At 41.6% G+C, this 25228-nt stretch overlaps 1 protein-coding gene across 6 annotated transcripts in view; it reads left to right on the top strand.

The window, feature by feature from the left end:
* Positions 1–2095: 2095 nt before the first annotated feature.
* The window catches only part of SRSF4 (serine and arginine rich splicing factor 4), a 32941-nt gene continuing 9808 nt past the window's right edge, over positions 2096–25228 (top strand). Inside the window, exons 1-6 of one of the 6 annotated variants that reach the window (XM_021938544.2) lie at positions 2486–2844; positions 14921–15056; positions 16651–16834; positions 17503–17677; positions 22696–23116; positions 24010–24122. In XM_021938544.2, coding sequence (XP_021794236.1) covers positions 22930–23116; positions 24010–24122 — 300 coding nt within the window. In that variant the 5' untranslated portion in view covers positions 2486–2844; positions 14921–15056; positions 16651–16834; positions 17503–17677; positions 22696–22929. Of the gene's footprint in view, positions 2845–10391; positions 17678–22695; positions 23117–24009; positions 24123–25228 lie in introns of those variants that run through there. The other 5 variants (XM_021938539.2, XM_021938541.2, XM_031666291.1 and 2 more) reach the window with 5 other exon arrangements.

The following is a 25228-nucleotide window of genomic DNA, read 5'->3' as shown; positions in this document are numbered from 1 at the left end:
TTACTTTCAAAATAGATTTCTTGCCGGGAGTGATGGCTCACGCCACCTCACCTGAGGTCAGGAGTTTGAAACCAGCCTGGCCAATATGGTGAAACCCAGTCTCTACTAAAGATACAAAAAAAATTAGCCAGGCGTGGTGGCACATACCTGTAATCCCAGCTACTTGGGAGGCTGATGCAGGAGAATTGCTTGAACCCAGAGGCAGAGACTACAGTGAGCCAAGATTGCACCACTACACACCAGACTGGGCGACAGAGCGAGACTCCATCTCAAAAAAAAAAAAGCCAGGTGCAGTGGCTCACACCTGCAGTCCCAGCACTCTGGGAGGCCGAGGCAGGCAGATCACGAGGTCAGGAGATCAAGACCAGCCTGGCCAACATAGTCAAACCCCTTCTCTACTAAAAATACAAAAAAATTAGCCGGGCGTGGTAGCAGGTGACTGTAATCCCAGCTACTCTGGAGGCTGAGGAAGGAGAATGCTTGAACCCAGAAGGCAGAGGTTGCAGTGAGCCGAGATCGCGCCACTGCACTGCAGCCTGGGTGACAGTGCGAGACTCAGTCTCGGGAAAAAAAAAAAAGTAGAATAAATAAAAATTTAAAAATAAAATCCAGAATCAAAGAAAAACAAAGGATGGATAAATTGATCCCATAAATATCTAATGTTTTTGCATGGCTAAAAAACACTCTTGGCAAAGTCAAAAGTCAACAAATGGAAAACATATTTGCAACTCATTTGACAAAGAGCTGATTTTCCTAATATATAGTGAGCACCTATGAGTAAGAAAAATGAGGAAAGGATATACACAGACACAAATAGGAAAATATATCTCAAACATATGAAGAGAGATTCATATCTCTGCAAAATATGGTATTTGCAAATTAAACCACTTGGAGATAACATTTTTCACCTCTCAGATTGGCAAAGATCAAAAAGTTTGATAACATGGTGTTGATGAGGATATGAGGAAACAGCCACTTAAGGGGAATTGAGCAATAACTATTAAAACTCTGACCCAAATATCCTACTTCTAGGAATAGATGCTATATATATATATATATATAGAGAGAGAGAGAGAGAGAGAGAGAGAGAGAAATGCAAAGTTACTGCAGCAGTGTAATAACAAAAGGTTGGAACTTATTCCAATGTCCTTCACTGGGGCACTGGCTAAATAAATTACTGTGTATGAAATGGTATGAGCCATAAAACTAGTCCTTTTATACTCTTATGGAATAATTTTCAAAATATGCTTTGTGCAGAACCATATGTATAGTATCCTACTATTTGGTTTATAAGGGTAAATTAACCTCCTAAAGGACATTTCAGAAACTGTTTGCCTCTGGGAAGAGAAACTAAGTGGCTGGTGGACAGCAAACACTTTTCACTGTATATCATTTGAATCTTGAGTTATCCTTTCAAAATATTCAAAAAGCAAAAACAAGCAAAGAAACAAAACCCTTTGTGGTTCTAGGTACATGGAGTTAGTGAGAAGGGAACCAATATTTATTGAGCTCTTACCATGTTTCAGACACTGTTCCAAGTACTTTCACATACACTACCCCATTTAATGACCTATGTAATCCTTGAGATGGGTATAAATTATCCTAATTTTACAGGTTAGAAAATTGGATAGGCCAGGCGCAGTGGCTCACACCTGTAATCCCAGCACTTTGGGAGGCCAAAGCGGGCGGATCACCTGAGGTCAGGAGTTCGAGACCAGCCTGGCCAATATGGTGAAACATCGTCTCTACTAAAAATACAAAAATTAGCTGGGCATGGTGGCGGGCGCCTGTAGTCCCAGCTACTCGGGAGGCTGAGGCAAGAGAATCGCTTGAACCTGGGAGGCAGAGGTTGCAGTGAGCTGAGATCGCGCCACTGCACTTCGGCCTGGGCAACAGAGTGAAACTCCTCTTGGGGAAAAAAAAAAATAGGTTGGATTGTGGTCAAGTAATTTGCTCGGTGTCATGCCTAGTCTAGCTCCAAAGCTCCAGCCTTCTCCGCTTCTCACACTGCTTCTATTTAAGGAGTGCCCTCTCTTAAAAATAATACTGGTCTCATTTTATTGGGCATTTGACATGACAAAACTACTAAGTGCTTTATATACGTATTCTCTCATAATTCTCAAAACATCTCTGGAAGTAGGAACTACTCTCCCCCTTTCACAGAAAAGATAAAGGAGAGTCCGAGACATCGCGCGTAACGAGCCCAAGGTCACGGGTACACAACCGTTTGGAAGCCAGGTTTGATTCCAAAGCTCCGGCTCCAAAATCCAAACCACACCCGGTTCAAAGGACAAAAGCAGGAACGCTCGCTCGCTGGGCTCTGGGAGGTGCGGGCACTTCCGGGGGAGGGGCAAAGCCAGCTGGCTGCGGAAGGCGGTGCAGGAACCCCTTTGGCGAGCTCGCAGGAGGACGTGCCGCAGCGCCGCCTGTCGATCACCTTGCCCCGCCTCACGTCGGCGCGCCCCCGGGCAAGCTCCTCCCCCAATCCTGGCCGGGCGGGAAGCGAAAGCGCGCTCTCTCCGGTTACCCTCCGCCTAGGGGAAGGGCGGGGGAAGTGGAAGCGCGCGCTCGTGAGCTGCGTGCTCGCGTACGTCGCCGGGGTTCGGCTGCGTCCGTCCCGCCGCCCGTCCGTTGCCGTTGCCGCCGCCGCCGCCGCCGCTGCCGCCGCGCTCTCGCTTTGCCCGCCGCCGCCTGAGGGGGGCTGGGGCCGGGGCCAGCCACCACTGCCGTTGCCGGGATGCCGCGGGTGTACATCGGCCGCCTGAGCTACCAGGCCCGGGAGCGCGATGTGGAGCGCTTCTTTAAGGGCTACGGGAAGATTCTGGAGGTGGATCTGAAGAACGGGTGAGGAGGGCGAAAGAGGGTCCGGCCGGGCGGGGACAGACCCCAGAGACCCCAGCGGTGGTGAGGAGGCCGTGGGGACGGGAGAGGGACGCCTAGTCCGCGCGGAGCGGCTACTGGCCTGACCAGGCTCCGCCATAGTGGCGGCGCCTCGGGGGCGCGGGTAGGCCCCGGTTCCCACTGCGCCTGCGCGGGTGGGGGTGGTAGAGGCATAATGGGAGCTGTGGTGAGGCCCTGAGTGGGACAGGGAGAAGGAAAGCCCGAGTGGGGCTGGTGCTCCGGGCAGGAGGGCACAGCTCCAGGGCGCCCGGGAGACCTGGGTTTTCCCTTCCTAGGCCCGGGACTGGGGCCTGGTTCGTCCCTGGGTAGAGACCAACCTTTCCCGCTCTGAGGATTACTGGAAATAAACAGGATTTCCTGCTCCCTTTCACCTCTTCCCCAGTCTGTGGATCAGACGGTCACAGCGCGTCTTTCCCATGGACTGGAGCGTTGGAGGGAGGCCCTTTTTAGCCATGTGCCACGCTCTTTTGGGCGGGAGACTCCAGTTTGAGTAGTCTAGTGACAGTTTCGAAAGTATCGTCTTGCCGTGCTGAAAGCCTTCACCGTTCCCTCTGCAAGAGTAAATTAAAGTCTTAACTCCTTATCTTTAAGACTCCGTGCAGAGTTTCCACGCTGTGGTTTCGGTTCTCCAACTTACCGAAAAATTGTTTTGCCGTTTTAGAATTTGTTAGGAGAATAATGGCCACCCTGGCTAGTATCTGCGTCTCGTTAACGCAGACGGAGACGAAATTGTTAACTTACTGCCTCCCCCAGAGTATGATCTATTACTTGTATTCCTAATCTACTTTTGCAAAATTAGGGCCAGTATGAGCTACAAGTTTCAGGGAAAACTGTTGAGGAATAAGGTCTGGAGAAAATACTCAACGGGGAAAACTGGGAACCAGGAAATGTTAGATAGGGCTTGGAAGGCATGGATATAAAAAGGACTGGGGTAACATTTTAGGGCACTAAACCTTGGGTGTCAGAGAACTCCCGACTTAAAAAAATACCTCTACTTTGCAACAGGTCTAATATAGCTACCGTTTACTCCCGAGGGTTATATAGCAACTGACACCTGAAACATTTTGAAAGTTGCCTAAGTATGTTTCACGTTTGAGACAAGTTGGTAGCTACCATATTCTCAAATGATTGTCTGGGTTTAGAAAGTCATTTCAAATTAATCGTTAGGAAGAATCGTTTTCTGAGGACGTCTTTAGTAAAGTACTGATTTCTTTTACAAAGGCTTAGAAAATTACTCCTTTTGTACAGTAAAACGTTCAGTTCTTAAGGATGTATTGAAGTGGGGGCTGGATGTTATTGTATACATTTCATATATGTGAAAGTTAAAACTCCAGTTGTTTACAGAGCCCAACTAAATTGACAGAATAACTAACTTTTGTGAGCAAAGTGTGGGCTTTGAAGCCAGCCAGTTCTAAGTCAAATGGTGGTTCCACCACTTATTACGTATGGGCAAGTTACTTCTCTGAACCTGGTTTCTCATTCATGTGGAAAAGGAAGATTAGAGATAATAAATATAAAGCATTTGGCTTAGGCAGTAAGTGGCAGCTATAATCAGAGGGATGAGGAAACATCTTTGCTTGTTGGTGTTTGATAACATAAAGCATGTTTGGTGAGGTCTGTTTTCTAAGGTTACTCAGGTGATAGTGTGCGGGAAATGACAAGACTGTTAATGGGAAACTGATTCATCAACCAAATGTATTGATAACCCATCGACAAAATGTCCACCACTGTGCTAAATGAATTGGGGGAGGAGGCAGAAAACAGTTCTGCTCTTGAATAAATTAAGCATTATGACATGTGCACGTTGAATTAAGAAATGTTTGCTTTCGCTTTAAACTCTAACTAGTAAAACTTGGAACGATTTGCTTGAAAAGATGTGTTGAAATGGGCTTTGAAGAATAGATTAAGTAGAGCTTGAAGTGAAGAATTTAGGTGTCTGGGAATAGCGTATGTCGTAGTTGGGACTCAGACATGGTGACTTGTGCCTGTAATCCCAGCTGAAGTGTGAGGATTACTTCAGGCCAGGAGTTTGAGACCAGCCTGACCCCATCTCTACAAAAAAATTTTTTTTAATTAGCCACGCGTGGTGGCACTCGCCTATAGTCCTAGCTGCTTCAGAGGATGAGGCAGGAGGATCACTTCAGCCTAGGATTTCAAGGCCACAGCAAGCCAAGATTGTGACACTGCACTCCAGTCTGGGTAACAGCAAGACCCCCACCTCTAATAAAAGTACAATGATGACTTTTTTTGCTTTTTGATGAATAGGGAAAAAATATTTTTTAATGTCATAATTGGTGTTGAAGACATGGCCTTCAACAAAGAAGCAATTATGAGAAATAATAAACAATCTAACATGGATTGAGCCTTATGAAGGATCTAGAAATTTAACAACATAAACCAGAAACAACGACTATTAAGATTTTACAGTAAAAATTCAAAATCAGTAAGTAGGAATTCAAAGGCTCTGGAGAAGGAAGAAGTGAGCAACCCAGAAGGAAGATGGAGCGATAAGAGGAAAGAGCCTTTCAGGACCCTAAGTACCTGGGTGGTTTTTTAAGGAACTGTTCATTCTTACAGTTATGCTGCCAAACCATGATATGCATGAAATGTCATTGAAAGTCAAGGTTGAAATGAAGTCATTTTAGAGTTTCAAAGAGAAGTATGACGGTCACCAGACAGCACACAATATGACCTCCTGGCATCATTGAGGAATCATTACAGAGGAAAATGACTTCTGGGAAGAAGACCAATGGTAAAGATGTATATCAAGCAAAAATTACCTGTAAGGCAAAAATGCTGGAGAGTCTGAAAGGAAGGAGTGAGTACAAAGGAAAAAGCATAACTTAGCTATATATGTAAACTTATAGTTCCCAAACAGAAGGGCAGTGGATCTCCCTACTGATAAGCATGTTTGAACATATCTAGATTGTGATTAATAATTGCAACTCAGAAACACATTTTGGATGTTTTAGATAGGTCTTTGAAGAATTGCTGGAGTTCAGATTTGTAGAAGTGAGATGTATCAGTAGATACGTTAGGCTGAAGGGTTGTAGGTTAAATTTAGAATTAAGGCATAAAATGCTTGTATAGACCGATCGCAGTGGCTCACACTTGTAATCCCATCACTCTGGGAGGCCAAAGTAGGTGGATCACTTGAAGTCAGGGGTTTGAGACCAGCCTGGCCAACATGGTGAAACCCCATCTCTACTAAAAATACAAAGATTAGCCGGGCGTGGTGGTGGGCACCTATAATCCCAGCTCCTCTAGAGGCTAAGGCAGGAGAATTGCTTGAACCTGGGAGGTAGAGGTTGCAGTGAGCCGAGATTGCATCAGTGCACTCCAACCTGGGCAACAGAGCAAGACTCTGTCTCAAAAAAAAAAAAAAAAAGAAGAAGCTTATATAATAGGAAGATGACCAAATAAGGAAACAAATGAGTTCTTCAAAGGAGATTTAGTGTCCAGGAAAGGATTCTATGGATCCTGATAGGATTTGGAGAAGAGGTATGTAAGCAACAGTTCATTGCCTGCCATTTTATTATACCAGGCAACCGTAATGTAGATTGCCACTGTTTTAGAGAACTTTTTGAAAGATGGTTTGGGACCACAAATACAACGAAGATCTCCCAGGATCGTATAGACCATTTCAGTTCCCATTAAGGTCTCCTACATTTCTACCCGCCCCATAAACTTCATCGAGTCACTGCAAGGGCCAGGCACGGTGGCTCACGCCTGTAATCACGGCACTTTGGGAGGCTAAGGCAGGCGGATCACCCAAGGTCAGAAGTTCAAGACCAGCCTGACCAACATGGAGAAACCCCTGTCTCTACTAAAAATACAAAATTAACCAGGCGTGGTGGTGTATGCCTGTAATCCCAGCTACTCAGGAGGCTGAGGCAGGAGAATCGCTTGAACCTAGGAGGCACAGGTTGCAGTGAGCCGAGATTGTGCCATTGCACCCCAGCCTGGGCAACAAGAGCGAGACTTTGTCTCCAAAAAAAAAAAAAAAAAAAAAGAGTCACTGTAGGGAAGGGAGGGGCAAAAAGAATCCTAGACGCATGTCAGGGAAGCAACAATATTAGCAGCACCTCTTTATAGCTTTTCAGTTCTGTGGTAACTTTTGCTGGCTTTGATTGTATATAGATTTTATTTTTTATAATAAGCCACTTCATGTAAAGTGTGCAAGAATTTTGAGTACACTAGTTGCCCTTTTGCCACAAAATCTTGTGGTTTTAGTCAGATCTTTATATCTTAGCTTTTCCAAATTTTAGTTAATGAATAAAACTTACCACATGCTAAGATTATTTTGCCTGTCTGGTAGCTGGAAGGATAAACCCCCAGATCATTGAAATTTATAGTTTTATTTTTTAGTTAAAGTCATGAATTAAAACTCTCAAGGGAAACTTGGATTTAGACTTCAGAACCTGTGTTTCATGTAACAGTGAAATCATGAATAGCCTGAATTTTCAGGGGATGTTGTGGTCTGTTTAGTCAAGCTATCTAATTATTACCAGAAAATTTTAGTTTTTATCCTTGTTTAATGCACCGTAATTTTTTTAATGTGGAGTTCAAGACTCTTCGAGTGAGGCAGGTCGTTGTTCTGTGTGTCACTGATCACTGGAGGGCATTATTAAGCCTTAGATACTAAGAGGAATCTCTGCCAACCCCAGCACCTACACAGGGATGTTTCTCTTTTGACTCCTGAATTCTTGAATTCTTGACAGATAGGAAGTATATAGTTAATGTTCCAGGTTGCTGGTTTCTGGTTAGATGAGCTGTTGCAGTATTTTGTTTTTCTTTTTTTTTTTTTAAGTTTTTAGTTTTTAAGTCTTTCAAGACTTCTCCCAAGGCCCTGTCATTCATCGTTACTGTATTCTTAATCATGAGAGGGATTATCTTCACCCACCGCCAAGTGGCAGAGAAGTGCTTTATCATTTTTATGATAATGCTATAACTAATGAGTGACAGAAAATGACAAAAGAAAAAACAAACACTTTCCCTTTAGGAACCCTACCACCTTTTTGTTTTTAAGCCCTTTTGCCAGCCTCGGAAGTAGCATCCCATTTGCACCAGCATGTACAAAGCATTAGAGTCTGTGTTAAGAAAAGGAAGACATTTGGTTCTGGATTAATTTTAGGATTATCTAAGAAGAGATTAAACAAGTTTTGTTTAAAAGCTTGTTTGAACAATTCTGTTTATGTATACTTAAAGACCCACTCTTAATTTTCAAAATAGCACATATTTATTTATGACTGGACTTTTTTTTTTTTTTTTTTTTTTTGAGACGGAGTCCCTCTCTCTCTCTTTCCCCGTCTCTCTGTAGCTCAGGCTGGAGTGCAGTGGTGTAGTCGCACCTCACCTCCCAGGTACAAGCGTTTCTTCTGCCTCAGCCTCGCAAGTAGCTGGGAGTACAGGTGCGTGCCACCACCCCTGGCTAAAGTTTGTATTAGTAGAAACAGGGTTTCACCATGTTGGCCAGGCTGGTTTTGAACTCCTGACCTCAAGTGATCCGCCTCACAAAGTGCTGGGATTACAGGCGTGAGCCACTGCACCTGTCCTATTATAATTTTTTTATATGGAGAAGGACCCAAAAAAAAAAGTCCGAAGATGAAACGCTTTGCATGTGGGGTTTTTTAGTTTAGTTTTTTTTTTTTTTTTTTTTTCCACATACAGGTATGGGCATGTGCACACACACACACTCTGTCTCCTTTTTTTCTTAATTAAAAAACCCACCATCCGGTTGCGGTGGCTCACGCCTGTAATCCTAGCACTTTGGGAGGCTGAGGCGGGCAGATCACGAGGTCAAGAGATCGAGACCATCCTGGTTAACATGGTGAAACCCCCTCTTTAAAAATACAAAAATTAGCTGGGCATGGTGGCACACGCCTGTACTCCCAGCTACTGAGGAGGCTGAGGCAGGAGAATTGCTTGAACCCAGGAGGTTGCAATGAGCCGATTTTGGGCCACTGCACTCCAGCCTGGTGACGGAGCGAGACTCCATCAAAAAAAAAAACTACTTCTTGCACAGTCTCTCCCTTTTCTTATGCCTCTCCTCACTCGTTTTTTTATTTTTTATTTTTCAAACTTGGAATCATACTATAAATTATTTTATAATTTGCCTGTTTCACCCTAGCAGCCTGATCCTTTTCCTTTGTCATTAAGTCTTCTCCTACAACCTGGTTTCTAATGGCTACATAGCACTCCTTCATACATATGGTATTTAATGGACATAATTAGAACCATGTTGCAAGGCATTTAGGTTATCTTTGTGTTTGTACTATTTTATGCATGTATAATACTGTTGAATATCTTTTATATGAATTTTTGTATGCATTTCTTTTTACCTTAGGGCAGATTCCTGCAAGTAGACTTTGGGAGTCAAAGCATATACACGTTTTAATGCTTTTGCTAGCTATTTCATTACTTGGTAAACTATTTGTGTTTCCACCTGCTGTGTTTAAGAGCTCCTATTTTTCTTTTTTCTTTTTTTTTTTTTTTGAGATGGAGTCTCAATCTGTCTCCTAAGCTGCAGTGCAGTGCAGTAGCACGATCTCAGCTCACTGCAACCTCTGCCTCCCGGGTTCAAGCAATTCTCCTGCGTCAACCTCTCAAGTAGCTGGGATTACAGATGCCTGCCACCACAGCCCGCTAATTTTTGTATTTTCAGTAGAGATGGGGTTTCACCACGTTGGCCAGGGTGTTCTCGAACTCCTGACCTCAGGTGATCCACCCACCTCATCCTCCCAAAGTGCTGGAATTACAGGCATGAGCCACCACACCCGGACAAGAGTTCCTACTCTTCTGAACAGTGCCCTTTGTTATAATTTTTTAAACTATTTTTTTCTAATTAAAATGTTTAGCCTTATATATGAGGAAATCATCTGACCGTCTTTAAGGCTCATCTATTTAGCCTATCAAGCATAACAAATTCAGGAACTTTTTGGACCAGGTGCGGTGGCTCAAACCTGTAATCCCAGCACTTTGGGAAGCTGAGGTGGGCAGATCACTTGAGGTCAGGAGTTTGAGACCAGCCTGGCCGGCATGGTGAAACCCTGTCTATACTGAAAATACAAAAATTAGCTGGGTGTGGTGGCACATGCTGTAATCCCAGCTACTCAGGAGACTGAGGCAGGAGAATTGCTAGAACCTGGGAGCCGAGATTGCACCATTGCACTCCAGCCTGTGCAACAGAATGAGACTCCATCTCCAAAAAAAAAAAAAAGAACTAGAAACGAAAACCTTTTTGGGCTGGGCACAGTGGCTCACACCTGTAATCCCAGCACTTTCGGAGGCCGAGGCAGGCAGATCACGAGGCCAGGAGATCGGGACCATCCTGGCTGACATGGTGAAACCCCGTCTCTACTAAAAAAAAAAAACAAAAAAATTAGCTGGGCATGGTGGCGGGCGCCTTTAGTCCCAGCTACTCGGGAGGTTGAGTCAGAAGAATGACGTGAACCCAGGAGGCAGAGTTTGCAGTGAGCAGAGATCACGCCGCTGCACTCCAGCCTGGGCGACAGAGCAAGACTCCATCTCAAAAAAAAAAACAACAAAAAAAAACTTTTTGACTCACTAGAGAATAAATGTAGGTTAATTGTAGATCATTTAGATATTATGAAAGCATAAAATGAAAAGTATTAAGAATCTTTTTAAGATAGGTGAGGTCTTATGTGCAATTTTGTGTCACACTTTTTTTACTTAATTTATCTCATGTACTTTTTTCTATTACATTAAAATCTTCCTTATTAATGACTTCATAAAATCCATTATATGGCCATATTATGATTTACCCAACCATTCCTCTTATATTGTCTACCTTTTTTTTTTTTGGTCTCCTAATTCTTGCTGTTATAAGTAACTCTGTGATGGGTATTATGTGCATAAAACTTCGTTTGCATTTTTATTATCCCTTAGTACATACGGGTTCTATGAAATAAAATTCATGTGTCACAGCAGGAGTGAACATACTCAAGTATCTCAGTGCATTTAACCAAATGACTTTCCAGAAAAGCTGCACCAGTTATACTTAACACCAGCAGTGTATGAGCATGCCCATGTGGCGGTCACCTCAACAGCATGGAGCACCCCTGTTGTGCTTGCTGGCGGGTCCTGGTGGCTCACGTCTGTAATCCCAGCACTTTAGGCCAAGGCGGGCAGATCTCCTGAGGTCAGAAGTTCGATACCAGCCTGACCAACATGATGAAACCCTGTCTCTACTAAAAATACAAAAATTAGCTGGGCATGGTGGTAGGCTCCTGCAATCCCAGCTGCTCGGGAGGCTAAGGCAGGAGAATCACTTGAACCTGAGAAGCGGAGGTTGCAGTGTGAGATCACACCATTGCACTCCAGCCTGGGTGACAGTGAGACTCTGTCTCAAAAATAAAAAATAAAAAAATGCTAATTTACCGAGTGAAAAATGATCAGGAAGTTTTTCTTGAATGAATAATAAATAATGAGAACTCGGACTATGAATTAAGTAGCATGCTATCATTGTTTTATTAGTAATATAACTATTACAAATGTGATCAAATTTTTTTTTTTATTAAAAGTCACTTTTTGAAGTCAACTTACCCCCAAAAAAGTATATTACTTTTTCCCCCCAAGACATAGGGGATTTAATTTTTTTCTGTCATTTTGAAAAATCAATGCCAAGAGATAATACCATATTAAGATTTTTGACCAAATGTTACTAGCATAAATTGCCCTGACTTAAGACCTCCACTCCTTGGTTCTTGGTCCCTTCAGTTTGTGGTGTGAATAAACATCATTTGTAATTATTTGACTAAGTCATTTAAAACCCCTGTTCTTCAGTTTAACATACTGTTTTGCTCCTCCCTTTCTCATTGAGGTATTGTATGAATTTAAGGGCCATGTGAAGTATTTGTCCCTTCTTAAAAGATAGGCACAGGATATAGACTGGGTAGTAAAATGTGGTTTGGGTTTCTAGTGTTTTTTATGCTTCCAGGTACCCAGAACCGCAAATTGTACTTTGAGCTCCTCAGAAGAAAGGTGCTCCAGGCATCTAAGAGAATACCGTTGGGGTGATACTTACAAATTTGTAAGCTAACACTGAAATCTTAAAAGTTTAAAAATGTTAATGCATTTGTATCATTTATTTTTCAACTGAGTATGTCAAAGCACTTTATAAACAAGTGTTGTCCATAGTTTGTACTGATGGGGAAACTGAGGCATGGGGTGATAAGGTGACTGGCCCAAGGTTACAAAATGAGTTATTGACAACTCTGGAAATAGAGGATTTTTTTAATTCACATATTAGATATATGTGGGCATTGGCATTCAAAGCTTCCCTCGTGCTATTTCCTTTAGTCCTGTCCTTTGGGGACTTGCCTCCGAGGGTGAGAGGGTAGTTCAGGTTTCCTGGCTTGTTCAGCCTTTTGTCTCTGTAGAGGCTTCCAGCAAGCTGACAAGTTACTGCCAAAAGTGAGACAGATGGTATTTTTTATGATGTTGTCCTTAGTTAGAGACTGTTAGTGATTCTTCTCCTCAGGCTACTCTTTGAAAAGCTGTAAGGTGGTATCAGCTTTATCATGGTTGGCTGAGGAAGGATTTGTACAAGTAAATGTTCTCTGCCCTATTGTCATTCCTAGGGTCATCTGGTCTCGGAGTATCCTGAAGGTGAGGGATTAGATTGTGCTCTGAATTGGTATGCCCATAGTTTGAGGAAATGTTTTACTTTTCTGTGTGTTGAGATGAAAGTCTCCCAGGCTAAAGATTTCTGAACTGCACATAATGCCTGAAGAAACACTTGAAAGGCACTTTATTTCTCCCAGGTCCCCAACCATGGGTTTAGGCTTTTATGCCAGAAAGGGGACCTTCATGAACAAAGACCCCCAAGACCTAGAGAGAAGAGGAAGTCTGAAAGAGGGAGGTTTGAATTCAGCCTTCAGGAAAGAAGAGGGCAGAGCAGGAGGCTCAGGCAAGGGAGTCAGGAACCACAGACCAGAAGCATTGACTTGGAAAGGTTTTCATGTAATTGAAATGAAGCTATTGATTCATCCATTTTAAAAGAATTTGAAAAATTCATTAAAATGTTAGTGGCATCCACTAATTAATAAAAGCATAGGGAGTGGCATCTTTAAAACCAAAAATGAAAATGAAGAAACAGACTCCAGCCCAGGGACCAGGGACGATTATGAGGGACATGGTGCCTCATACAGCCAAGATGATCCAAGAGGCATCATCTTTATGAAGCTTTAACACCTGGCAGCCTGCTCATTGTGTTGTTTAAGAGGTAAGTATGAACTGGTTTTGTTTGTAGCTTTTGTGTGGAATCAGGTAGTGCTGTCTGCAGAGTGTAAACCTTTATTTCATTAAGTAGGAATAACAGACACGGTAATTCTGTATTAAATCCCAAGAGTTTTATTCTAAATTGGTAATGTGACTTTCATCTCTGGAGTTTTTTCAAATTGTTTTTAATTTGTGGTTGAGTCTCCATGAACTTTTAGTGTGTCATCAGGGAATAGTTGATTCCCCTCTTTTGAAACCTTTGGATTTCATTTACCCTTAGTGTTGAAAAGTATCAGAAAATTGAAATGGACGCAGATGATTGTATCTGCCCTCCCTTTCAGGAAAGCCATGTTGACTTTAAAATATCAAAAAAGTAAGTTCAGTTATAATTGCAGGGGATAATGATAGTTTGATCCACAAACTATTTGCAGTGTAAAAGTGAGATACCTTAGCTGACTTAGTTCATTTTTGAAAGTTTTGGATAGCTAAAACAAAGTTGGCAAATAGGCTCATAGAGCAGTTACAGAGTAAGACTAAATTTTGATACAGATTCCTCTCTACCTCCCATTCTGGGAGGATTTAGTTTTACTGTTTGGTGTTTAGGATAATGATTGTTCTATTTTTCTCAACCCACTATGTGAATATGTTTTCTGTTAGAGATGGGCTGTTATCTGCAATGTGGACTCAATACCATGGGCTTGAGTTTGGTTATTTCATCATTAGAGAATTTTTTTCAGCAGTTGGTTTACTTTATGAGAAAGGATCATGAGTTTAATTTTCCTAGTGATATATTTGTGTTCTCATTGTCAAGATATGTTTCTTAATGATTTGTTACCTTTTTCTATTTTCCTAGACTAGTATTAAAATTTTGATAGCATGTGGGTTTGGTTCCACTTGTAGAGAATAAATGTTCACAACTTACTGATATTAGCACACATCACATGCAGAAATGGTGTTTTCTTGCCACTTACTCTTTCTCATGAGATGCTTATATTCCTGTGGGCATTTGTCTTCCACGCTACAGCACATAATTTGATGAAACATTTTTTGTGCAAGAGCTTGTGTTTCTCCAACTCTGGTTTTATGGACCACTTCTTTTCATTGGTGTATAGGAGGCGGTTAGAACGTGGTGGTAGAATGCAGGTTTTAGGTTACCTGGATGTGAAGAATCCCAGGTCTTTGGGGTAGCTTTGGAAGTTATCAACTCTTCTAAGTTGGTTTCTTGATCTGTCAGATGACAGTAAACCTCAGAGTTGTGAAAATTAAATGGATATAATGTGTGTAAAGCACTCAGCGTAATGCTTTATACATCGTAAAATTTTGAAAAATAGGAGTAGTTATTACAAAGAAATTTGAAGAAGAGGCGTAGTGGGCTGCATGTTAATAATAGTTTGTAGTTAATGAAAATTAAATCACATCATCTTAGATGTTTATCATCTGCATAGTACTTTTCTGGTTGCTGCTTTAATCTTTGTATAGTTGAAAGTCTGTAAACTTTCTAGTATTTGATTTCTGGCCCATTTCCCTCCTACCATTCACGCTTATATTTTTTGGTTCGAGTCACCATTCCTTGCAAAACTAATTAAATACATTCCTAAACACATGATATTGCCAATATTCATTCACATCCACCACGTCTAGGTCCAAGTCTTCATCTTCTTTATGCTGGTCTAATTTTTGCTGAGCCTTAGAACCAAAGACAGACTCTGGGGGTTGATATGGGACCTCCAGAATGGGGATTGCACAGAATAATCTTATTTTTCCTCTATTCTTCTAGTCTGTTATGTTCTGAACCCACACATGTTTTCGGAAGGACCAGATGGCTGACACTGGCTAATGGGAACCAAAAGACGAGTGAAAGTAACCTGGTTGTCACATACCCCCAGCTTAGAGGTGCTTCACCCTGCCCCAAGGTCAATTTCTATTTTCTCTAGAGACTTTATCCCATTATATCAAAAACCTTTACTACAGCCTGACTTATCTGAGGTTAGAGTATCATTAAGTCAAGCAGCAGCATTTGTTGAATGAAAAAAGATTGTACACAGGACTGGGAGAGAAGCATCTGCCTTTAAAATACAGTAGAAAGCCGGGCATGGTGGCTGGCTCACGCCTGTAATTCTAGAACTTTGGGAGGCCGAGGCAGGTGGATTGCCTGAGCTCAGGAGTTCAAGACCACCCTGGGCAACATGGTGAAATCCTGTCTCTCCTTAAAAAAAAAAAAAAATGCAAAAATTAGCCGGGCATGGTGGTGCACACCTCTAGTCCCAGCCACTTTGAAGGCTGAGGTACAAGAATTGCTTGAGCCCAGAGTCAGAGGTTGCAGTGAGCGGAGATCGCACCACTGTGCTCCAGCCTGGGCGACAAGGTGAGACTATGTTTAAAAAAAGAAAAAAGGAAGTAGAACCTTGTGGTTTAGAGCTGGGGTTTTTAGAGTCATGGGTCTGGGTTCAAATCTAGCTCCTCCACTCATGAGCTCCTTGACAATGAGCAAGTTGCTTAGCCTCTCCAAGCCTCAGTTTCTCATTGTAAAATGGGAAGAATAATAATACATTCTTCACGTTTGATATATGAATGAATGAAATATTATGGATAAATTATTTACTGTTCCAGGCACTGTGCTAAATAAATAGCCAATAGATACTAGCCTTTGTTGTTCTTAGTGAAGAGCTCATAATCAAAAGAGAAGGTAAGCACAAAGACAAAAACAAGGCTTAAAAAGCTACAGAAACATGACTGGGTGCAGTGGCTCACTCCAGTAATCCCAGCACTTTGGAAGGCTGAGACAGCCGGATCACAAGGTCAGGAGTTCGAGACAAGCCTGACCAACATGGTGAAACCCCGTCTCTACTAAAAATATAAGAATTAGCTGGGTGTGGTGGCATGCGCCTGTAATCCCAGCTATTTAGGAGGCTGACGCAGGAGAACTGCTTGAACCCGGGTGGCGGAGGTTGCAGTGAGCCGAGATCGCACCATTGCACTCCAGCCTGGGCGACAAAGCGAGACTCCTTCTCAAAGAAAACAGAAACAAAAAACATAAAATTGAATAGAAGTGCTAAAGCTAAAGAAAGTCCTAAAATAATTGGAATAGGCAGGTTTTCTGAGGCTTCTTGAAAGAGGTAATTCTCAAGCATATGGAAGAAGATTGGTATAATTCAACTTGTATAGTCAAGGTGTTCCGGGTTTAGAGAGTGACATAAAGATACTTAGGAGTCATTATAGGCTTCTAAACAAAAAAATGATTTAGCAGCAGATTTTTCCTGATACAATACAAAAGACAAGTTGACTAAGTAAAAATAGCTTTAGCCTAGAATTATATAAATTAATCCAAATGGTAGAGACAGCCCTGAAGGCCCAGCAAATGAGAAAACTGCAGAATTTGGCAGTAGACCCAGTGGGTAACCAACCAATAAGGTATAGTCAGAAGTGATTACAAAGGTGTTGGGAGCAAATTAGATGGTCAAGGGATCTGGAAGAGAGACATCATGAGGTAGGTTTTCTTCTTTGAAGGTGGGGAAAGATCAAGTGCAGACTGAGCTGTGGCCAACGTTTGCAGACCAGGAATCCACACTAGCTCTAATCAGAGAGCCCTTGGTGTGCGGGAACTGCCAGTTTGCCGACGTGAAAAGAGTCCCAGACTGGGTAATGGTGAGCCCTGAAGTCGCACCCCAGCTCTGCCACTCAGTGAGCACGGGTAAGTCATCCACCTCCTCCAGGTGGCCTTGATGGCCCTCCCTCCTCTGAGACTAAAGAAAGAGAGGCCACGATGCCCAGAGCAGCCTCCTTCCCGTCTCAAGAAAGGAAAGGATCTCAGGAACCCATTTCATGTGGTAGCAGCTTTTAGTTGTGGGTTGTAAACAACCCTCTGTTGCCAGGAAAATCAAATTGCAACCATAATCACTGATCCTAAGCGGTAAATGTGACATTTGGTTAATTCTTCTGTGAGGGCCTGAACGCTGATTCCCTGGAATGTTGCAGACCTTTGGAATCGGGGCAGTTACACTGTTCTCATTCACAAGCTTTTCTCTGAGTTGTCCTCTTCTGAGCACTAGAGTTGGTTGCAGAAGTGTCTTTCTACAGTTTGCCAAGCACTTTTTGCAGACAGCAAGAATTGCCATTTTTTAGTACTGTCCTATCAGTGTGTCCTGACTTTTTACCTCATAAGACCAAGTTGGCTGAAGCATAGGACATCACTGAGTGCTTTGAAAGAAAGCTGTTTGATTCCTGTTCACTGAATGCCATTTCTTTCAGGGTAAATTTGAGGGCTTTACCCTTAAAGTACAGTGCTACTGACTCTAGATTGAGGGTTCAAGCCACCCCATGGGTTAACTTCAACAGATGAAAATTTTTCCTTGGCTACAGCAACATCCCTAATCCTGACCAGCCATGGAGAGGTTCGGTTCTTACAAGGAAAATGAGTGAATGTGGGAATGGCTCACCACATTGTGAAAACAAAACTCACATCCTGCTGATGGTTGGCTGAGGACTGTCATGTCCACATACAAAGAAAAGCATGTGGCACAGTTTTAGGACAAAGGTGAGCAGAGATCCACCGTGGAAAGGGGCATATTTTCTTATAGAGAGACCATCCAAGGCATGCCCCTCGGTAAGCAGTGTTGGTGGGTGACCGCGGTCACACGCATGGAGGCTTGCTTTCCCCTGCTCCTCATACCCACTCCCTAGCAGTTTCTGGTATTGAGCACCCCCTTAGTCATGCCTTGCCCAGTTAGCCATTTATCAGCCTATTTCCAGAGCAAGTCATGGGCATCAGATTGCAGACAGGACTTTGTCTCCCTGTTCAGTGAAGATGTTTGGAAGACAGAAGTGACCCTAAGCTGTTCTGAAAAGGGTTGAGATAAATCCTCTTCAGTAGAACATGACAGAGCAAAGGGCAGACTTGATGGTGTTTGGGACCATTGGTATAGGATCAGAGAAAGCATGTTAGCAAGGATACAAACTCAGATGATAATTCTTGCCTGAAGAAGTGTGGTTAACATTTCTAAAGTTGAAGTCTTAGAGTACCTTAGTTTTAAAAATGTGTCATTCCAGTTCTGCCTTTTCAGAATTCTGATTGATAACCTGAGCAGTACATCAGCTGTTGAATGAGGAAGATGAGTGCATTGGCAATGGGATAAGAATGGACTAAAGTTTAGAGCAGCCCATATAATTCAGTGTGGCTTTTGTTTGTGGTATCCAGATACCTGTCCATACTTGGTAAAAATTATGCTGCCTGCCTTTTTTAGAGGGAAAATGACAGTAACTTCCCCTCATTCTTTTGACTAGGTTTGTCAGGATAGAATGTGACCAGAGGAAAATAGTTTTGGTAAAGACAACACAGTGCTTGGGATCAGATGAATTTTGGATTTCAGATTTTTTTTTGGATTTGGGAATGTTTGTATTGTACTTAATGGTTGAGCATTCCTAAACCGAAAATCCAAAATGTTCTGGTGAGCCAATCTGAGCATCTTGCTGCTCAGAAAGTTTCGGATTTTAGAGCATTTCAGATTTTGGATTTTCGGATTCAGAATACTCAACCTATTGCAGAGAAACATTAAAGAAAGGAGTTTCTTCTCTTACTTGAAGGGTGTTGTATATTGAATAGTGACGTCATGCTTTTTATTCTTTCATATGCATAGGGGAGGAAGATTGAAAGTGTATTGCAGGGCTCTTTGTGTTTCTGTCAATCCCTGCTGTGGAGGGGTTTTTACATTTGTCTTAGATTCTTCTGAATTCCTGCATCCTATGAATTATTGAAAGATGTTCTTTGTTTTTAATAGAGCAGAAGAGGAAGGATTTCTGCTGTTAGAGAAATTTATCTCTTGGGTTGTTTTGTGAGGCTTACTCACAAGTTACACCAAAGATGTATGTACATATATGTACACACATGCATACATATAATAGTGTGTATACATGCATGTATGTATTTTATATGCCTTTTTACTCTGACAAAGGATTCAAAAGGAGATTGCTTTTTGAGACAGATTTGTTTCACATTACTTGCTGCAAAGCACAAAGGGAGTGTTAAGCTTGGCTTTAAAAGGCTCTAGTGTTAGTTACCAGGAAGAGCTTTACTTTGTCAAAGGCACTAATTAATTCAGGAACAGTTGAAGTGTTTAAGCTAAAATTGGGACCTATAAATAAAAGGCATTTTAGACAATAAAAATTTATCCCTTTCCACCTGTTGGTGTCTGGTGGTACCATCCTAGTCCAGGCATGTCAAATTTTAGAGTTTAAATTTTCCATTTTTGAAGCCCAGCACAGTGGCATGTGCCTGTAATCCCAGCTACTTGGGAGGCTGAAGCCGCAGGATCCCTTGATCCCAGGAGTTCAAGTCCAGCCTGGATAACATATTGAAACCCCATCTCCATTGTTAAACCAAAGGAGCACTAATTTTAACACTTAATCTGTCATGCTTTTGATGTTAATTATAGCCTTAGAGATATGCAGTAACTCCCTCATTTCATGAATAAACTAAGACCCCAAAGAAATAAAATGATTTAAATTTGCTGTTCAAAGTTTATTGCAGAACCAAGATTAGAACCCAGGCCAGTTCTTGCTGCTTCAGTCTTAATAGTTAGGGAGTTTCAGCCCTGGTGTCAAACCACAGGTTTGAATGCCAGCTCGGCGGGGTTTTTTTAATGCAAGTTATTTAATACTCTGTGCCTCGGTTTTTTTCATGTGTAAAACAGAAATAATAGTATCTAGCTGAAGGGGTGCTATGAATATTAGCTATGATACCATTGCTTAATATAGAGAGATTGTTTAGTCAGAGTTAGGTAACATTTTATTATCTAGTCTTCCTGTCTTAATTTATTTCTATCTTATTCACTCTATTTATTGAATGAAATTAAGTCATTCTTCAAGTAAAGCAGATTTAGTAGAAATCTGCTCTTTGCTTTATTCTCAGAACAAGAGTCCCTATTAGGTATGGTTTGTTGTATGGAAAGATGTTTGTTTTAATCTTCCAAACCCACTCAGCAGAGAGAAGTGACAGTCAAGTGCCTGATTTGATCCTTGAACTGAACTTTGATATGTTTCAAATAAATTTTTTCACAGAATAGTAGCCAAAATTTTTCTGTAAAATAAATTTAATCTCAAGTCAGCTAATTTAATAAATGTTTTGGATACCCCCAAAACAGGCTTACCAAGTGACCCACTTGTTGGAACTTTTTAGAAGTAAATACTGGGGAAGGCTTGTAGGAATTTTTCTGTAACATTACCAATTGTCCCTGTAACTCGAGGAAGTTGTATTAGCAAGATATGCCTTGCTTCATTCTCAGCTTGCAAAGAAAGATTCATCTGTCTTAACATTAATTTTTATTTTTAAATTATCCTGCCTCCACTGAACAGATTGTCACTGCTTTCTCTGAAAGGTCAGGGTAAGTTCTGCATATGAGCCTTAGAACAGGGTGATCTTTGAGTCTGGGAGAATGTATGACCACACAGGTCTGACAGAAGCATCACTTGCCATCAGTGGCCACTGTGCTTTCTGTTTCAGTTGACCTGCAGAGCTTAAGGATGTTGCATTCTGTGACCGCCCGCTCTGCCCAGTAGTTGTAACCCTTAACTATTTTGAGGAAAACAGTTGGTGATTTTCCTGTGGTTTGTTTAATCCTCAGGATTCTGTGGTGTCCTAAGATCACATTAGATCAGTCCTGGTCATTGAACAGTGCCGAGCCAGAGTGTGACTTGAAGGGAGTGGAGGCCATTCCTTCATGCCCAGGCCGAATGTCCCTCCTCCCTCTGCATGGCGTCAGGCTCTCACATGCTGCCAAAAGCAGTGATGCTGTGGACAGAGCAGACTTGGGACAGAGCACTCTTGACAATTAAATTCAGGAGGGCACTTTTGTTATTGTTACTGTTTTGAATCCATCTGGAGATAAACCAAAGGAGAAAATAGTTGAGTTTTTTTTATTTGCCTTAAAAGAAAAATTTTGTCTGAAAATAATATAGTTTTCCTAATGATCCATTATATCTAAGAAAGGAAAAAGCAGCTACATTATATTATCTATTACAGATTTTTAGTCACCGTTAAAGGACTTTTGGACATAGTAAGTCAGTGATTTGGAGAGGCTTTACTTGCCTTGTCGAAGATAACAGCATATTCAAAATCCTTCTTATTAAGCTGCTCAGCAATTCTAGCCTATGGAAGCGTGAAACTATGTTTTAAAGACTTCACAGCCCATAAATTGAGCCAGGTGGCTTCTGAATTGTGTTACTGCAAGACACTTCCTGTTAAATAACTGGGTGTGTCTCTATTATATTTTTTTTAATGGAGTTGACGTTCAGTGCCAGGCAGACATTTCAACATAAAGAACCCTCCAACGTTGTTACCTACACATTGTAACCTAGCACATTGTCACCTGGAGAGACTTGTATGAAAGAAACTCTATAGTAAAGGAAAAATTTCGCAATTCTGAATTCTCACTTATTTAACATGTTACCGAGTACAGCATTACATTCTAAAGAAACCGGAGGCTGGGCGCAGTGGCTCACGCCTGTAATCCTAGCACTTTGGGAGGCCCAGGTGGGCGAATCACCTGAGGTTTCGAGACCAGCTTGGCCAACATGACAAAACCCTGTCTCTACTAAAAATACAAAAATTAGCCAGGCGTGGTGGCGTGCGCCTGTAATCCCAGCTAGTGGGAGGCTGAGGCAGGAGAATCGCTTGTACCCAGGAGGTGGAGGTTGCAGTGAGCCGAGATCGCGCCACTGCGCTCCAGCCTGGGCAACAGTGAGACTCCGTGTCAAAAAATTAAATAAATAAATAAGTAAAGTGGAATCATTTTTTGTTAGCAGGCTGGGTGATCCTCTGACAAGTCCTATAACTTGTTTGTAGTGTCAGTGTGTTTAAATGCAGAGGAACATTAGTCAGTGTGTGCCCGTGTACATACAGCCTTATTAGAGTTTAAATAAATTGCTTGTAACTTTCCTTTCTGATTAGTTATGATCAATAAAATGGTTTTGGTTTTTAAATATAGGCAGTGGTCACAAAGCTGGACTTTTCACAGCTGTGTCAGACCAAACTAAATATTTCTTGAAAACATAATTTACAGGGCATTTGTATAATCTTGCTTATAAGTATCTTACAAATTTTGCACTTTAGTTATATAAATTGTACTCTTTAATAGGCATTAATAGGATGGGGCATTCTTTTGGATATATGTTAAGCCACCAAACCTCTTGGCTGGAAAAGATACAGCAATACCATTTAAAGACGTTTGCATGAGGTGTATACAGATTTCATAGAATTCCAGCCTATTCTAAAACTTCATGGAAATGAATTTAGAATCTCACAGGGAAGTAAATAGCTCCAGTCTTTTTTTCACTGATAATCACATGTGACAGATGTGTTTTACGTAGAGTAACAGGAACCTTAAAAAAAAGTTTTTTTCTTTCACATGATTTAACAGTTATTACACAGTGCCTGAATGTAGATGTAATTGTTCTCTAAGATACCACTTTTAAAGCTAAAAAAGATGAGTTGTATGTGGTTATATATCTTGTAGCATTATATATTTTGGATTCTTATACCAAGCATCCCTGTCTTTGCAGTTGCCACCAACTACTTGGGAAACATAAGAAGTGTCCTGCGTATGTAGCCAGCCTCCTCCTAGAAAGATAGGAGTCTACTTTGAGAAGTCTCCCTACCTTTTGCAGTGCCTGTTGGCACAAAGCAAAGTGATTTCACCTAAAGAGAAGACAAAGCTGATCCTTAGTTTGCAAAATCCACCTAACCTTTGCTAAGCATGACCCTCATTGCTTTCTCTTTAATGTTAGTGAAGCTGGATGTCAAAATGGTACCAACCAGTATTTTCTTTGCTCTCTTCTAGATACGGTTTTGTGGAGTTTGATGATCTGCGTGATGCAGATGATGCTGTTTATGAACTGAACGGCAAAGACCTTTGTGGTGAGCGAGTAATTGTTGAGCATGCCCGCGGCCCACGGCGAGATGGCAGTTACGGTTCTGGACGCAGTAAGCATTCAAAGGGCATACTTGTATCAGTAACGTGCTTTTATTATCAAATGCTAATTATTTAAAGTAATTAATTGATATTGCATTTAAATGTATTGATGTTTAAGCTATTTTATAAATTATGTGTCTTTTAAAAAAAATGTAGAATTACAAATAAGCCTTTGATAATGTTTAATTTTAATTAAATTAATGATAATTTCTTGTTTGTAATACTTTATAAATATGTTTAATGATGTGTGTTTGTGTTGTTTTTTTTTCTCTATAATGCAATTGTTTAACATAGATTTAACAAAGACCTCAATGTTTTAATTAAAAGAATCCTTTGAGGCTAAGATGACTGCCTGTTCCATTTGCTGACCTTGGGTTACCTTTCCATGCGTGGCTCTTTGAACCATTGTGGCCCTTGGCTGACCAAAAACAGGAAGCCATGTGACGACCGCAACCTTTCCCCATTAGACCTGGGTGGTGAGGATCCCAAGGGTTAGACACAGATGAGATTAAACTGAAATAGGTGCCTGAAAATCTTTTTTTTTTTCATATAAAATATTCACAAAATTTTTAATCACTGTGAGTAACACCAGTAACTGATTAGTAATTTGGTTACTTATTTCTAAATTGTTAAATTGTTAATCGTTTTTAATTTATGCATGTTAATCTTAAATATAAATATTAATGAATATGTATACTTACAACTTTTTAAATTAAATTAAATGTTTATATTTAGCTGATTGCTTCTTTAAAAATCTATTTTAGAATTAAGGATAGGAATAGAGTTAAAACGTGCTATTGTTTGGGGTGGGGGTAAATAATATATTTAAGTGGGGGTGTGTGCTGTGTCATTTTTTTTCCTTTTCCTCCACTGAAATAATCTTATTTATTTGAACCTTCCAAAGGTGGATATGGTTATAGAAGAAGTGGCCGAGATAAATATGGCCCTCCTACTCGCACAGAGTACAGACTTATTGTGGAGAATTTGTCAAGTCGGTGCAGCTGGCAAGACCTAAAGGTTTGGGCCCCATTAACCTTTTGGGGTAAGGTTGGGCAGGAGTTAAAGTTGGGAAACAAGTAAATTTGTGCAGGCCTAGGCATACCCAAAATATAATGTTACATGTATGAAAGCCTGCACAGAGCTGGAAGTAATTAAAGATTCCATATGAGTACAAAATATATCAGAATTATACTTCTACTGAACATTGTGGGACCATCATTCTAAGGAGACATCTGTGAGTTTGTTTGGTTTTGTTTTGTTTTTTGTTTGTTTTGTTCGAGACGGAGTCTCACTGTGTTGCCCAGGCTAGAGTGCAGTGGCGCCTTCTCGGCTCACTGCAACCTCCGTCTCCCGGGTTCAAGCAGTTCTCCATCTCAGCTTCCTGAGTAGCTGGGATTACTGGCACCCGCCACCACGTCCGACTGATTTTTTTGTATTTTTAGTATAGACGAGGTTTCACCATCTTGGCCAGGCTTGTCTTGAACTCCTGACCTTGTGATCCACCCGCCTCAGGCCCCCAAAGTGCTGGGATTACAGATGTGAGCCACTGCACCCGGCCTGATTTTGTTGTGAGACAGAGTCTCACTCTGTTGCCCAGGCTGGAGTGCTGAGGCACGATCATGGCTCAGAGATTGGTTGTCACTGTGTTACCTAGACTGGTCTCCAACTCCTGACCTCAAGTAATCCTCCAGCCTCAGCCTCTGCAACTGCTGACATGACAGAAACTTGGCCCAAATGTGTTATATGAAATTTCCCTCTGTAAAGAATGTTTGAAACCCCGTCTCTACTTAAAAAGATACAAAAATTAGCCAGGCGTGGTGGTGGGCTGGGCACCTGTAGTCCCAGCTACTTGGGAGGCTGAGGCAGGAGAATTGCTTGAACCTGGGAGGTAGAGGTTGTAGTGAGCCAAGATCGTGCCACTGCACTGCAGTCTGGGGAATAGAGCAGGACTCTGTCTCAAAAAAAAAAAAAAAAAAAAGGTTACAGGAAGATGCCAGTATAGCTACTCACCAGTCAGTAAAATGGTTGAAACCACCAGTGTTTCCTGCAGCATTTGCTGTAACATGCAAATTCACATCAGCTTCAATGTGTATCCTTACTGGTGAAATTGACAGTCTGACCCA

Source organism: Papio anubis, chromosome 1 (assembly GCF_008728515.1).
Source record: "Papio anubis isolate 15944 chromosome 1, Panubis1.0, whole genome shotgun sequence".
NCBI lineage: Eukaryota > Metazoa > Chordata > Mammalia > Primates > Cercopithecidae > Papio > Papio anubis.
Note: the sequence above shows the minus strand (reverse complement) of the source record. Positions and strands in the feature narration are given on the sequence as shown.